We start from the raw sequence: 14,231 nt of genomic DNA, 5'->3' as shown, positions 1-14,231 counted from the left end.
ATTTAACACCTATCACTGACACGGCAGCTACAGTGAAACAACAGCCCTATATTTTGGTGCCTAGAGGGGACGTGCCTCCTGAAAACCTCTCTGATCCTGCCATGCTTGCACGTCCAGAGGCACCTTGCCTTCTGCCAAGTGCTGTCCTTCCCTTAAGCCAGTGCACTTGGGAAGAAGATGGGATAACCACACCAGTGCCAACCACAGAAAGGCAAGCAGGGTGCTCACAGACACATGAATAACCCAGGGAGGAAAACACTCTTCTAAGGTTCACCACCAACAACCTGCTGGTAGTTACAAGATGGAAACAAATCCTCATATTGCTTACGTGGTTTGTGCTATTAAAAACAAAGAATCCTCACAGTGACTTTGCTGTTTCTACGTAAAGTGCCCTTTATTCCAGCTACAGGCAGGGAATAATTTGGAGGTGAAGAATGAGCCCCTGTAGCCATAGTGGAGGATTCGAGCCCTGCCAGACGTATTTTCCCTTCGTTCCCTATATCCTTCCCCGTCCCCTGAGGAAAGCAGCAACACAAATCAACAAGCATCAATAAAATAAAAGCAGCAAAACAGCCCACTGCTGGCAGCCAGCACTTGCTCCTGTTCGGCTGCAGGATTTCTCTGGCTACAACTGCTTCTTCCATTAACCATTTATCCTTGAAAATAATGTAATATTTACTCACTTTCAATGAGTCAAAGCAGGCGATTACGCGTCCGTTTTCAACTTGGCAGCTTTTCGACGGGTGTGCAAATTTACATTCCGTGTCTGGTCGTGAGCAAGTCCCCCTTTGGAACTCCCTACACACTTCCAGCGTTAGCCATTTTGTGTCCCGGATCGGTGTGACGCTAACAGCCATCTTTAGATTTTACAGGTAGTTAAAATTTCCAATAAAAATGGGCAAACCAGTAGCCAAACTGATAAACTGGAAATTATGAAAGTGCCACCTCCAGAACACTTTTTTTTTTTTTTCCCCCCGCTCCCTATTTTAAAATAAGTACGTGGCTGCAATCTCGAGGAAGAGCTGTGTCACCAGAGTTGGGAACGCGGCACCGTTAGCGGGGCTGGGCAAGGCCGGCCGGGTGCGCCTGCGGAGCGGGGCCGGGACTAGCTCAGCATCCCGTCCTGAGTGCGGCCGCCGCAAGCATGGGAACGTGGCGGGCTCCGGCAGCAATTCCCGAGCTGCTCCCGGGGACGGCGGCTGGCAGGTGGCTCCGGGCAGCGGGCTCGCAGCGGGCTCTGCGGTGCAATCGGGATCGATTAGTTTGGCATAGACAGATGCAGCAGTTTAGAGCAACGACCGACACCGGCTTTAGGCTGGGGCTTTTTCTCCTCCTCTCCTCGGCTTTCGGGCAGCAGAGCTCTGACCTTCGCGGCACACTTTAGTGCACAGTGCAGCGGCGGCGGGGGAGCAGCGCCGGACGCTCCTCCCGGCGGGCGCGGGGCTGGCAGCGGCGGAGCGCTGTCGTCGCAGTCTAGCTGGCAGCAAGCAAGGCAAAAGCAGCGGCTGCTCTAGAAGCGGTCCCAAGCAGCAGCGACGTCAGGAAAGGCACTTCTTAGTACCAACCTGTGGAGAGAAGAGACACGTTACGAGCGGGCGGCGCGGGCGCCCCGCGAGCCGCCGCCCCGCGCAGGGCACTCACGGCTGCGGGCGGCGGGGCCGCGTCCCCGCGCGGGGCCGGGCGGCAGCACCGCCGCGGGCCAATCGCGGCGAGCGTTGCAGCGACACTCCGGGCAGGGAGCCAATGGCGGGGGCCGTCTTATGAAAGGTCGCGCCTGTCAGACGCGGGCCGCGCCGCGCTGCCCCGAGCGCGCCCGCCGGGGGCCNAAACCCAGCCGGGCAGCACCGCAGCCCGGCAGCACCGCAAACCCAGCCCGGCAGCACCGCAAAAACTCAACCGGGCAGCACCGCAAACCGGCAGCACCGCAAAAACCCAACCGGGCAGCACCGCAAACAGCCCGGCAGCACCGCAAAAACCCAACCGGGCAGCACCGCAAACCCAGCCCGCGGATGCCGACCTGGGCTGCGTGGGTTTCCCTCCACGCCGCGACTCAGGCCCAGCTCTGCCACAGAAGCCTGGTGGCACCTGCAAATGCAGATCTGCTGTAATGAACTACAGCTCCTGTCTCCACCTGAGGATCGCGGTGCCCGGAGGATGGAGCAGAGGGACCCTCGTGGCGCTGCCTGGCACACGCTGACAGCACCAGCGACAGGGATTCTGCACCCCCAGCAGCATCCTCCGCCTGCGCTAAGGGGAAGACTAGCCCCATCCCCGTCTTCCTAAAGATGCTGCTTCATCATCTTCCTATTTCCCACCGCTCTCCTTTGCAGGTCACTGACACAGCCCCCAGAGTCACACCCTGGGAAGCGATGCTGTCAGCATGCATGCAAACCAACAGATGAGAAAAAGCTACAGCCTTTTTCTAGGGACATAGTGATCAGAACAACCAACTCCAGGGGAAGGAAAACACACCTAACAGAGCTAATGAGATTACAACAGGCACCGTGTGTTCTTTGCCAGGACACTTGAAATCATGCCAAGTTTTTAATCCCTGCTAGCAAGAGACAAACAACTACACAATTACTTGCAAGCACAGGTTAACAACTAAGTGTCCTTGTGGTAAACACAGATACTCATTTGCATCGACTGCCTAAAACTCTGAAGTTCAGGGTCATCCTGCACCAGCAGTCACTACTCCTCAGTCCTTGGGATATTGAATTCTTAGGTCTTGAAAACTTGTTCTGTAACAAATGCCCAGGTAAACCACTTTGGTTCTTGCACTTGTGCCACGCTTCCCAGCCGTGAGAGATGAGCACCAAGAGATCTGAAAGCAGAGAATGTGCTGCTGGGCCCGCGTGCCCATCCACCAGACCCAGCAGGCATCCCTGCAGCCTCTGCAGGAATGCCAGCACATCAGAGCACTTCTGGAAGCCTGAACACATCTCCCAGCCTTCAGTCAAGGTGCACTGCAACTTGTCCTCCACAGACCAGAGCTGGATCTGCGTCCTCCCACCAGCACTCCTGCACTGCACAAAATGACATGTGTTATTTTCTTAGGAACATCTGTTCCCTGTGAGAGCCTCAGGACAGGGTGCTGCCAATGCCAGCAAGAAGAGCTCTGCCACAAAGCTGTGGAACAGCTCTAAGCAGGGTTTTCTCCTGTTCATCAGCTTGGTAACCAATCCATACCAATTGATTTTTCCAAACACCAAGAAGAGTTCGAGCAGCAAATTGATGCATTTTATGTGCTAAAGCCAATGCAAGTTAAAGGCCACCGTTTCCAAACAAGGTATTTCACTCTCATTACACAAGTAGTCACCTCTAACAAGAAAGGAAAGAGAGCATGAAGGCAGCATCCAAAATGAAGACAGATAAAACTAGCTTGTGTGCTCTCATGTACTGACAGGAGAAATATTCCTGGTAAGGTTCCCCAAACTGTGTTTTACTCACAGGTTTGTAATAAGTTTTCTGTTAGGATTTGGACAATCACCCACTCAGAGAGAAATCCTGCTCCTGCTGAGGTCAGTGACACACTTGTGACCACACTAACTGGGCCTGAATTCCACCCTTCCTTCTTCAGGCTGCCAGCCACAAAAAGAAAAGCATTTCTCCAAGGAGCTGATGCCTCCAAGGTAAATCTTCAGAACACAAAGAAATACTAGATGTATATTTGGTATGAACAGTTACTTGAAGAAAAGGTGTTTTGTCACAGTTTGTTGTCTACCTGAAAACAGCCAGAAATGTCAGCTTTAAAAATAGCCTTTGAGCAGAAATAAAGCCTGACGTCACACCAGAGGTTTATCTTCAATATCCCAACTAAATAAAGATGTTAGCTTAGAATTATCTTTTTTTAATCTGCATAAACTATTTTCCCATTATTTGGAAATTCTCTTGTGATACTCACTCAGTCACTAAGGAGTCCCCAGAAGATACACTGTCTGCAAAACCCAGTGATACATGAGATAGCTCCTTTGGGCTGTGGCTGATAAGATGGGAACGACTGTAACTACTCCAGAGGGAGAACCATAGGGACAGGACAGGAAAAGGATTGAACTTTTTATTTTTCTTTCAATTAAAACTGATTTAGGGGTTTCTAGACCCCCACCTAGCAGTGAAGTCAGTACTAAAGACTCTTGTGATACACAGGTGGGTTTTAAAGTTCACTTTTTGACATTTGGAAGCATTTGCCACTTGTCTTGGGAATATTGCAACGTTAGTTTGGCCAAGGCAGAAACTTGCCTTCACTGAATATCAAGATACAAGGACTGAAAGCAAATTAAAAAGTGTTTCTCAGAAGAGACAGAAGAGAGAAATAACACTGAGGAGTCATTCCTTAGGAGGGTAACAGAGATGACTTAGCTGTCTCCTGAGCTGGGTCAGTGAAAATGATTAAGAAACAGCCTCACAAATCAATGGAAAGGTTATCTGGAAATGTCCAGGAAAGTGAATCTGACACAGAAGAGACTCCTCTTACTTCCCCTTATTGCTATAAAGAAATGTGCAGACAGATTAACAATGCATTTTCCCCCCTCATCACAGTCTTTGACACAAAAATAAGGTAACTCCCTGCACTGAGAATCGCTCCTGAAGAGGCACTGTTTTCACTGTTCCTGTAACTGGGTTTGCTGGACGTCCCTCTATCTCAATTCACACATGTCTCTCAAAGAAAGATGTGGAAAGCTGGGCAGGCAAGAAGCCCAACACTGAAGGGGAAGATGGCAGGGAAGAATGCTATTTTTATGCTTAGAGAAAGTGGAAGCTGAAAACACCAGTCTCAGTGACATGAGAGCTGTCAGCAAGAACACATAATTACACAACGTGAATTCATCCTCATGACAATGACTCTAATGAGATAGGAAATGGAATAAAATCAATATTCTATTTACACTGACAGGGCAGTCTCAAAGCTTGAAATTGCCAAATGGCTGTCTTTTAAATCAAGGAACACAAAATTACTGACTCCTTACAGTATTTTCAAAACACCTCTGCCAAACTCAAAGTTTACCAATAACGTATCTCAATATAAAATTTGGAAGAGATACAGCAATTACTCCATGGCACAATTGAGGGATATAATTATAGCACTGTCACAAAATTAAGCTGAAACAATGAGCTAATTAACATCTTGTCACATAACAGTATAGGATTGGATAAAGGAAAATATTCTTTTATATTTTATATTTAATATTCTGAAGAACCCAGTTGTCTCACACTCTGGGCTGCACCCGCTGCTCCCACAGGACAGCACGGAAATGCAAGATGATTCCTCTTACCATTCTGTACTTTTGTGTATTTCAGGAAAAAATGGGAGTGCAAAGGCAGGAGCAGAGAGCAGGCAGTTCTGGAGCAGGACTGCCAGGGAGGGTACTGCAGCCTGGGCTGGATTTCACAGCTCCCCAGCCCAGCAACCTGGGACTGGGAGCCTGCTAAAACTGCAAGCACATTTTAGCTTTGAACTACTAAGTGCCACAGCAGATTAGTAAAAAAACTGCCAACACTGCTTCTATGACACAGATATTTTGCATGACATACATAGTTTTACTACTACTACTACTACAAGTAGTGTTTTAAAGGTTTTTTTCTGTACTGTTTTAGCTCTGACAGACTTTCCTGGTGCAACCTCCCACTGACTTCAGTGGCTCCTCCAGCACATCCCCATCAGACGTGGTTTTATCTTGAGTCTATTTCACAGTTTCTGAAACTGTTTCAGCAGAACCACCTAACTGTGACATTCCATCTGAATTTAACACACCCAAGTGTACTCGGTTCACGAAAACTTGATAAATAATGAAAAAAGAGGCAACGTGTTGTACGCTGTGTGCCCCAGCCAGGTGCAGAAATCAGGAATTGCCCCAAGATTTCCATCCCTAATCAAACTGCAGACCAATTCCCACCAGCAGCGCTTGGGCACTGCCATACAAATCCCAGAGCCCAATCCTCTCTTACTTTAGATTACAGTAATGCTATTTTCAAGTCAGAAAGCTACACTGCAAATTCCATAAACCCTCTTTCCTTTAAGAAGCAGACGGTTACAGATTAACGGCTCTTGCTATGAATTTAAAAATATTAAAGTCAAGAAACATGCCTGTTGATTTTTTTTTTAATAAGCTGGGGTATATAGCAATCTCTGTTAAAAAATCTGAGACTTCAGGGACACAGGATTCACAGTTTGGATGTGTATTTATGAGCAAGATCAGGCACAGGCCAGGCCCTGCCTCTGGACGAGGACGTGGCACACAAGCTGTTATTCTGTTCTTGCAACTTTAAGTCAGGGACGCAAAATGGGCAAGGTCTATTCTGCCTTTAGTCCACTTTTCATGAATTTATGTATTACAAAGCATTTACATATCCATCCCCACCCACCACTGAAGTCACAAATACTGTTTCTGGTAATAAAAACATACTCACACTGTAATTCCTTTGCCATAACATGCACATAATGTATTTCAGAAATGGGAAGTTCTGTATTATCCTGGCACAGGGGAATTCCAACCATAGAAGAAGTGACTTTGCCCAAGCAAGACTAAAAAGACGTTGTTTATCTTTAAAAATAACAGTAATCTAGTGATTTAGGTTAAAATTCCAAGAAATAACAAACTGAATTAAAAAAAAAACAACCTGCTTTATTAAAATCAGTTTTATTTTCTTGTTCTAACAGTAATTTTAAACATGTTGTTTCTACACAAAGGCTTTTGAGAGGCCATAATAAATCAACTATGCACCCTTCCAAAAACTACAAGCTATTTATTAATCCGACTCTTGCACATTTTGTTTGATTAACTGCAAGTGTACACAAGCCCAGCAAGGCAGGAGAGCAGCAGGATGAGCACGGCAGCGGGGTCAGCTCAGGAGCAGGCCCCCAGCCCCGGCGTGTCCCTGGGCAGCACAGGGTGCCTGACCTGACCCCTGCACTGTAAAACTGCACCCTGAGGTGTGACTCGGGCTCACCAGCACACCCATCTCGGTGGCAGCTGCTGCTGGCTGCTGTCCTCAAGAACAGCCACATGGCAAACCCCAGCGTGAGTCCCACAGCCCAGACTCAGAGCTGGGAGCAGCAGCAGCAGCAGCAAGGAGGCACAAACTGTCCCAGAGTGACAGGCGATTTCCAGCTGCACGTGTGTATGAATATGTGTAAAACACAATGATTAGCACCATCCATAAGAAGGATCCCTGCAGAAAAAAAAAAGCCACGTCCATGACTCAGCAAGGGAAGGAATCACTTCCCCCTGACTCCAAATTCAGCTGATGCTGGTGGTTTCAGGAGGAGTGACCCCGAGGAGCTCTCACTGGTGAGAGGTGCAGCAACACCAGCCCCGGCTTCCCACGGGTCTGATGCCTGAGCATCTCCAGCAGTGCAGGGTAAACAGACCAGCACCTCAGCACTGCTCAGCTTCCACTTACAAACTGGTTTCTACTTCCCTTCCTAATGCAGCTGCCATGTGGCCCTGGTGCAGAGGGTGCTTTTCCTGCCCCAGAGACAGCTGGATAAAGCAGTGGGGAAATGGAGTCCTGAGAGAGCTCTGCAGACAGCACTGCATGGATCAGACATACACATGGTCACTACTAACATTATTAATTTGTTAATAGCACCACTTCCTCCAGACAACGAGCTCCTCCCCTTGGCCTCACTAACTCATCCCTGGCTGGGCCACCCCCCCTACCTTTGCCCACATCAAAAACTCCAGATTTCAAAGTTCTTGCCCGTTAACATGACAACCACTTTGTTAGGACAATAATTTTGAGTCAGGTGTCTGGATACAGCCACCACATCCCTGCACACATCAAATTAACTAGCAAGATTAAATCTGAACCTAATTACCAGGAATAGAACAGGCCATTCATGTCACGTGCTCCTTGCTGGTGTGTGGTCCTGCTCCTGGCGACAGTGCCAGCAGCTCTCCAGGCCCTGAGGACACACGGAGCACAGTGGGGCACGATTCCACGGGGGACACCTTGCTGCTGCCTGCCTGCTGCACAACAGGCCCTGGGAGTTATCCCAGCCATGGATTGCTTCATCTTGCACCTGGCTGCAGGGCAACCGAAAAGGGACGTGAGCCCAGCTCACGAGGAACGCGTTACACCGAGTTCTGCTTGCACCACCTCTTAGACCTGCTCGCTTCAGCTCAGCCATGGCGAGCCATGGCAAGGCAGGGACGACCACACGCTTCTCCCCAGGGACCAGAAAATTACCTGGGAATGAGGGACAGCAGAGCAGTTCAGTTTGGACTGAAGGACTGCTGCCAAAGTGGCAAACCGGTGCCCTGGCTGCACAGCATGGCCAAGCAGTGCCAGGCACAGCCCCCCGAGGAAGGAGCGCGAGTCCCACACCTCTGGAACCACGCCAGCATCACAGAGTGGCAGCACTGCCATGCTGGGGACACCTGGGGCAGGGAAGCACTGCCAGCTCAGTGCGATGATGACACTGCCCAGTTCGGCCACCAACATGAATCACAGCAAGGACAGTCCTGGAAAACACTCCAGCATCTGCCTGAGACAGGAGACACAGCCGACTGCATTTGCATTCACAGCTGTCTGCTTCTCAGGGAATCTCAGATCCAAAATAGAGCACTTTCAGTGCTTTGATTCATTCTGGCCTTACATTAATTTGTGTTTATAATCACATCCTTCCAGGAGAAGACAAACTTGTACAACTTCTCAGAAAATATAACAAATCTATATAATTTATTTAATTAGTTACATAAGAATCTAAACCACAGAGATCGGGATTTTTAATTCTCTCTGCCCTGTCACCATCTGAGGCATCAGAGACGACTGTTAGACACTAAATATAAAATGATTTTCCCATACACAGCAAAACTAAACCAGTTTAGGAGACTCTTTCCTTGACTTAATAGAGATCCTTACATATACAATGCTCAACAGCAAAGAAACACTTACTGATCAATTTTGGACCGTGACCAATCTCACGCAAACTAAACAAATACACGTGTCTTTGGATATCAAGCAAAAGCTCCAAAATAGTCACTGGTATTAAAAAGAAGTAATAAAAACTGTTTAGGAAATAAGATAGGAAATAAGTGGAAAATATCTTTGAGACAAGTTTGAATCAGTATTTGCTTTAGTATATTGTTACGCTTGTTCATTTTGAACGATGACATGTACGCAGCTAACAATAACCAGGAGAAACAAGCCATTTTAAAACACCAAGAATGAAAGTTTAATTTTCTATTCTTACACAAAAAAACAGAAACGGGGATATTGGAAAACAGAAACAGGGATACTTGGAAAACAGCTTCTGAAATAACTTAAGAAAACATAGCTTTTATAAAAATGGTGATTAAAGGCAGAAGCTGTAGAATGCTCAGAAGTTGTAGAAAACAAATCAAATCCAAAGCAATAATTTTGTCACTCATGCAGAAAAATTAGTGAAAGAAGTTCAAATGCTTGTATTTCTGTTCCACCATTAGCTGTATTTAATCAGAAGAATTGAACAGAGATGTGCCTACTTTTCAAAACAAAAATCACATCATTAAAGATTTATTTATTGAATATATTTGCACATAAATACAGGAGCTCAATAAAACGTTGATAAGCAGCAAACAAGATATCTGCCCAGGGACTTCCTTCCCAGCAGCCTGCAAAGCTCCAGCACCACAGCAAGCGCCTGCACTCCCAAAACATTTTTAACTGCTACGCATCAAAAAGCTGAAAAATACATAATTACATTATCAGGATCACGGACTCGCTACTTTTGATTTTTCACTGCTTGAAAGAAGGCTCAAAGTCCACTGAAGCTGTGCCTATGTTTGGAGCACGGAAGGATTCACGACCCAGGTAAAGAGCACCAGACTTCACTGAAAACCAGAGGTGGGCACACGAAGTCAAGAACGCTGCCCAGGCACTAACAAACTCTTCCACACACTGGAATCAACATTTTTGTCTGGATTTTACTCAGAGCTTCGGAGAGTCACAGAAGAAAAAAGGGGGAGTTTATTTCTCCCCAGAAAGCCCTGCCGTGTTTATCAGGACCTTCCTTCCACGGCAGCCGGAGGCACAGGCAGCACCGGCGAGGAAGAGGAAGGGCGGGTGGCCCTGCGCAGGACCCGACACCTCCTTTACACGGCCAGAACAGGGCTGCAGCTGTGCCCTGGGCTCGGCAAGCCTGCCACACGTGCCCGGTGCAGCGTGCCCGCAGCCCGGCCGCTCCCTGGGGCAGCGCGGGGTCCGGAGCTCCGCACCTCGGGTACGCCTAGAGCCAGCGGGCACGGCAAACTCCACGTACTCACATTTCAAGGAAAAGCCTGTCTCCCGGAGCGCCGGGTACTGTCACTGCAGTGCAGATACCGCCACTGCAGCGCCACGGCTCCGGCAGCCTCGGGAGCACAGCCCCGGGGCTCCGGCTGCCCGCAGCCCATCCCGGCTCCCGGGAGCGCCTGCCGGGCTCGGCCGGGCGCTTCTGACTGCTCTCCCTTCTTTAGAAGGAAAAAATTCCAATTAACTTCTCTGGAAGCAGGTTTGGGCCCCGAGCCCAAAAATGCTCTGGGTTCCCAAGCCCTTACTCACTGCTCGCAGTCGGGCGCTGGCGCGGGAGGCAGCAAGGCAGCAGGAATGCTGCGGGAGGATCTGGGAGCCCAGCCCTGCTCCTCCAGCCTGCGCCCAAGGGCGGTACGTGCTGCAGTAAATGCCAGCCATGTACGGTACAAACGCTGCCCTCAGCCTCCCGGGACATCCAGAGGGGAACGCAGATGCCACCGGCCCCTCCTGGGCAGGCTCTGCGGGCAGACCTGAACCCACCGCCACACACGCTATTTATAATGCTTTCAACATTTCACTTTTCTCTGCAAATAATACCTGCTCCAAGTTCAAGTCCAAGGCATATTTTTGCCTTGCCGGATGATCTGCGACCGTCTCATGACTTATTACATTGTTATCGCTGCTAAGCTGAGCAAACAGGGCTGCTAAGTCTATTAATCTTCTGAAACACGAAGTCTGAAACTGCAGAAACAAAACATCTCACTACACGATACATAAAATGTGCCATAGAGAGATAAGGGGGGAATTCAGTGCACGCTCTGTTAAGTTTTTTCAGTGGCACTGCAAGCAAGACTGACGCACTTTTGCAAGAGCCGACTCTGGATGTAACACCAACAAGTTACATAAGGGAAAAGAAATTCCTTTTTCAAGAGCAGCCTGCCCCAGGGCGGACAGCGAGGTACACTTCCCACAGGAAAAGCTGGGCACTCAGCAGGAGCTGGAACTGCCACCTGTACATTCACAAGAAGGACTGATAAAAGGAGCCCAGCCTGCCAGGCTAACCACAGCAGGCTGTGCAGGAGCTCTGCTCCAAACACCAAAGGACTGGACATATTTCAACCTCTCTAGTACTTACTGCTTTGTTTTCCTGTGGAAATTCACTCCATTCAGCTACCCGTATACACCTCGCATATTTACGTACCAAAATATTTCTCTGAGAAAATGAGTATTTGGCCTGTTTGCCCACAGCGAAGGTCCCACGAGCACACAGGAGTCACATTTTATCTCAGTGCTCAGATCAGGGCAGCTCCAGGAGGCAGTGGGGCTGTGGAAGGACAGACAGACCCCAGCTGAGCTGGCCCATTCCCCAGGCTGGGCTAACACTGGTCAGGCACTTGCCTTATGGGATTTATAATCTGCCTACACAAAACTCAGGCCCAGCTGCATTCTCCTCAGGCCTGGCTGCCTCAGTTTCCCTGTACAACCTGTACATTCAAACCAAAATGAACTCGAACCGCAGGATTTTGCACCCTTGTGGCAGAAGTGCACACCTTGCGCACCACTGCTGCTCTTAGTAATTTGAACCAACAGCAATTTTACCTCCAAAATTTCAAGCTTAATTGTGAGAACTCGAGTCAGATTTTACAGAGGATAGATTACACCTATTGCAAACTTTTTTTTCTTCCCAGCTACCTAAAATAAAGATATTTTGGATACAAATGTTCTTCTATAACAATTACAGGCACATAATCTGAAACATGGACCGTTTCACAGGGTAGAATTTGACACAAAGTGGGCATTTAAAAAAATTAATTGACCCCTCAGGAAAAGCAATTATTTGATAAATAGTGGGACTTCACCCTGAGGCCAGCACACATCAAACCCAGCGCCCAAACTGCCCAATGGGCATGGGAAACCTCATACCTGTCAGCCTGCCCCAGCCCAGGGTGCTGCTGCCACTCTCCTGTTGCTGCCTCTGAAGCTGCTGAAGAGACTTTAGAGCAGCTTCAGAACTTACTGCCGGTTTTGGATGCAGGGTAAACCAACATTTGTCTCTGGCTTTTTACTCTGAGCAAAGTACTGACAAGGACATTCCCCCTGCACAGACTGCTGAGGCACAGCGAGCTCCAGCACCCACAGGAGCCACACAAAGCCTTCACCTCACAACTCCGTACACTGACTGTATTTCCTCATCTTAGGATGCTGGGAAGTTTCATCACAACTGGTACAAGGTTTTAATAGTCCCTTCTCTTTCCTTGTTAATTGCTGGGAACTGTCTTTAACACGAATGGAATTGCAATTGCACATACTCACAGCAGAGCAGGCTCCAAATGTCACTGAGGACAGCACTCAAACATATTTACATGTTTATTCTTTTGGTAAATAACTATGGGGTAGGAGGAAAGAAACGTTGTTTACTTTGCTGCATAACTTGGGAAACTAAGTTTACAGTATATAATTGTTAATAAAATTAAATTTAAAAATAATAATCATAGGCAACTGCCTTAAGGCACACAAACAGTGGAGACCACAAGTCATGCAAGGGAAAGGAGAGCCCCTGGTGTAGGGCTGGGCACAGCAGGACACATTCAAGTGTAGGAATTCCCAGGGAAGCAATTGAACTCTGCCAGATCCTCCCTCTCCCTTCCCTCCAGACAGGAGTAGTAGCAGGAATTTGCTGATAAACTCATAGTTGCAAAAATCATCCTTGGCATGAACATAAATCATAAGGAATGGGAAGAGAACCTTTCCTGCAGTTTTACCTTAAGGAGCTGGCCTTAGCTAACATGCTGTTTACAACATTCCCATCGAAAATATGCCTAAGGAAAACACCCACTAAGCCTTGAAAGTAACAGTTACCACAAGGCCTTTTACAACCCAACACACATGACTTCCTCGGTGTCAGAAAATGATGCCTGCAGATTATCCACCAGTTCCTGAGCAGGAATCATCCACTATTTAGGAATCAAGAGGTGCTGAGGCTCATCCCCCTAATTACAGCCATCCCTGTGTCACTACCACCGCCCCACCGAGGCTGAAGCAGCAGAACAAAGCAAGTACTCAAAGGAAATAAAAACAGAGAGGGAAGCCTATGATTTAATCTGAGCTGGCCATCAGATCTTCATCTACACCACGCGTGTAAGAACCTTCCTGTGGCCACAGAAACCCCCCAGGACGGCGAGGCCGAAGCCAAGCGACAGCCCGACTGCTCTGGGCTGCTTGTAAGAACCTTCCTGTGGCCACAGAAACCCCCCAGGACGGCGAGGCCAAAGCCAAGCGGCTTTTACAGCCCGACTGCTCTGGGCAGCCAAAGCTGGCCCTGCAGGGCAGCACCCTCCACGGCCAGGCGTGCTCCAGCTGTTTGCTGGCACCCATCTCCTTCTCCTGGATGTCACCCTCAGACCCCAGGCTTCCAGCACGGGTGGATCCCAGGACAGGGAAGCCAGAGCAGCAGCTGATGCAGGGATGCAGCGGGACACGGCTGGGACACGCAGCGAGGCCACGGGACGGGGCATTCACCTGCCCTCCACAGACCCCTCAGAGGACAGACTGCAGCAGTGCACTGCAGATTCTCCTACCCAGGGGAAGCAGGCTGGAGGCAGCTGTGGGATACACCCCAACTGGCCATGACCCATGCCTGCTTTCAGCCCAGAGCACAGAGACTCCCAACACCTCTGGTTCCTGCAGTGGCACATCCCAACCTTCCACATGCAGCAGTCCTGTCACCATTGCAGTGAGCACTGCCAAGCCTTTCATTTCTTCCTCTTTTATCTACTTCAAATTATCATGATACTGTTCTATGCCAGTGGGCCTGCCCAGGGTCAGTGTCACTTGCAGCCAGCCCGAGGGGAACCTGCAACCTCTCCTCAGCTCTCACCCCAAACTTCCCCTGCAGCAACAAGTGCCATCGTTAACTATTCATTATGCAAATCATTTCCTTGTCACTTTGGAATATGTTGTCGTTTCATTAGAGCCCTTTCTTCGCAGTGCCAAAAAGAGATATAACCCAGTTAAGT

General features: G+C 48.7%; 1 protein-coding gene across 24 annotated transcripts in view; it reads right to left on the bottom strand.

The window, feature by feature from the left end:
• The window catches only part of MBNL1 (muscleblind like splicing regulator 1), a 65,610-nt gene that overhangs the window by 46,657 nt on the left and 4,722 nt on the right, over positions 1 to 14,231 (bottom strand). For 3 of the 24 annotated variants that reach the window (XR_005952761.1, XR_005952764.1, XR_005952759.1), the window contains exon 2: positions 684 to 1,565. The exons of 3 other annotated variants lie outside the window; for them this stretch is intronic. Coding sequence is in view for 8 of the 21 variants with exons in the window: in XM_041405622.1 (XP_041261556.1) it covers positions 684 to 857 (174 nt within the window). In the remaining 13 variants the exon portion in view is untranslated. Of the gene's footprint in view, positions 1 to 683; positions 1,684 to 2,017; positions 2,365 to 10,247; positions 10,271 to 14,231 lie in introns of those variants that run through there. 18 more of the 24 variants (XR_005952765.1, XM_041405622.1, XM_041405623.1 and 15 more) reach the window with 16 other exon arrangements.

Source organism: Onychostruthus taczanowskii, unplaced genomic scaffold, assembly GCF_017590055.1.
Source record: "Onychostruthus taczanowskii isolate IOZ18803 unplaced genomic scaffold, ASM1759005v1 scaffold24, whole genome shotgun sequence".
NCBI lineage: Eukaryota > Metazoa > Chordata > Aves > Passeriformes > Passeridae > Onychostruthus > Onychostruthus taczanowskii.
This window is presented reverse-complemented; position numbering and strand designations above follow the sequence as displayed.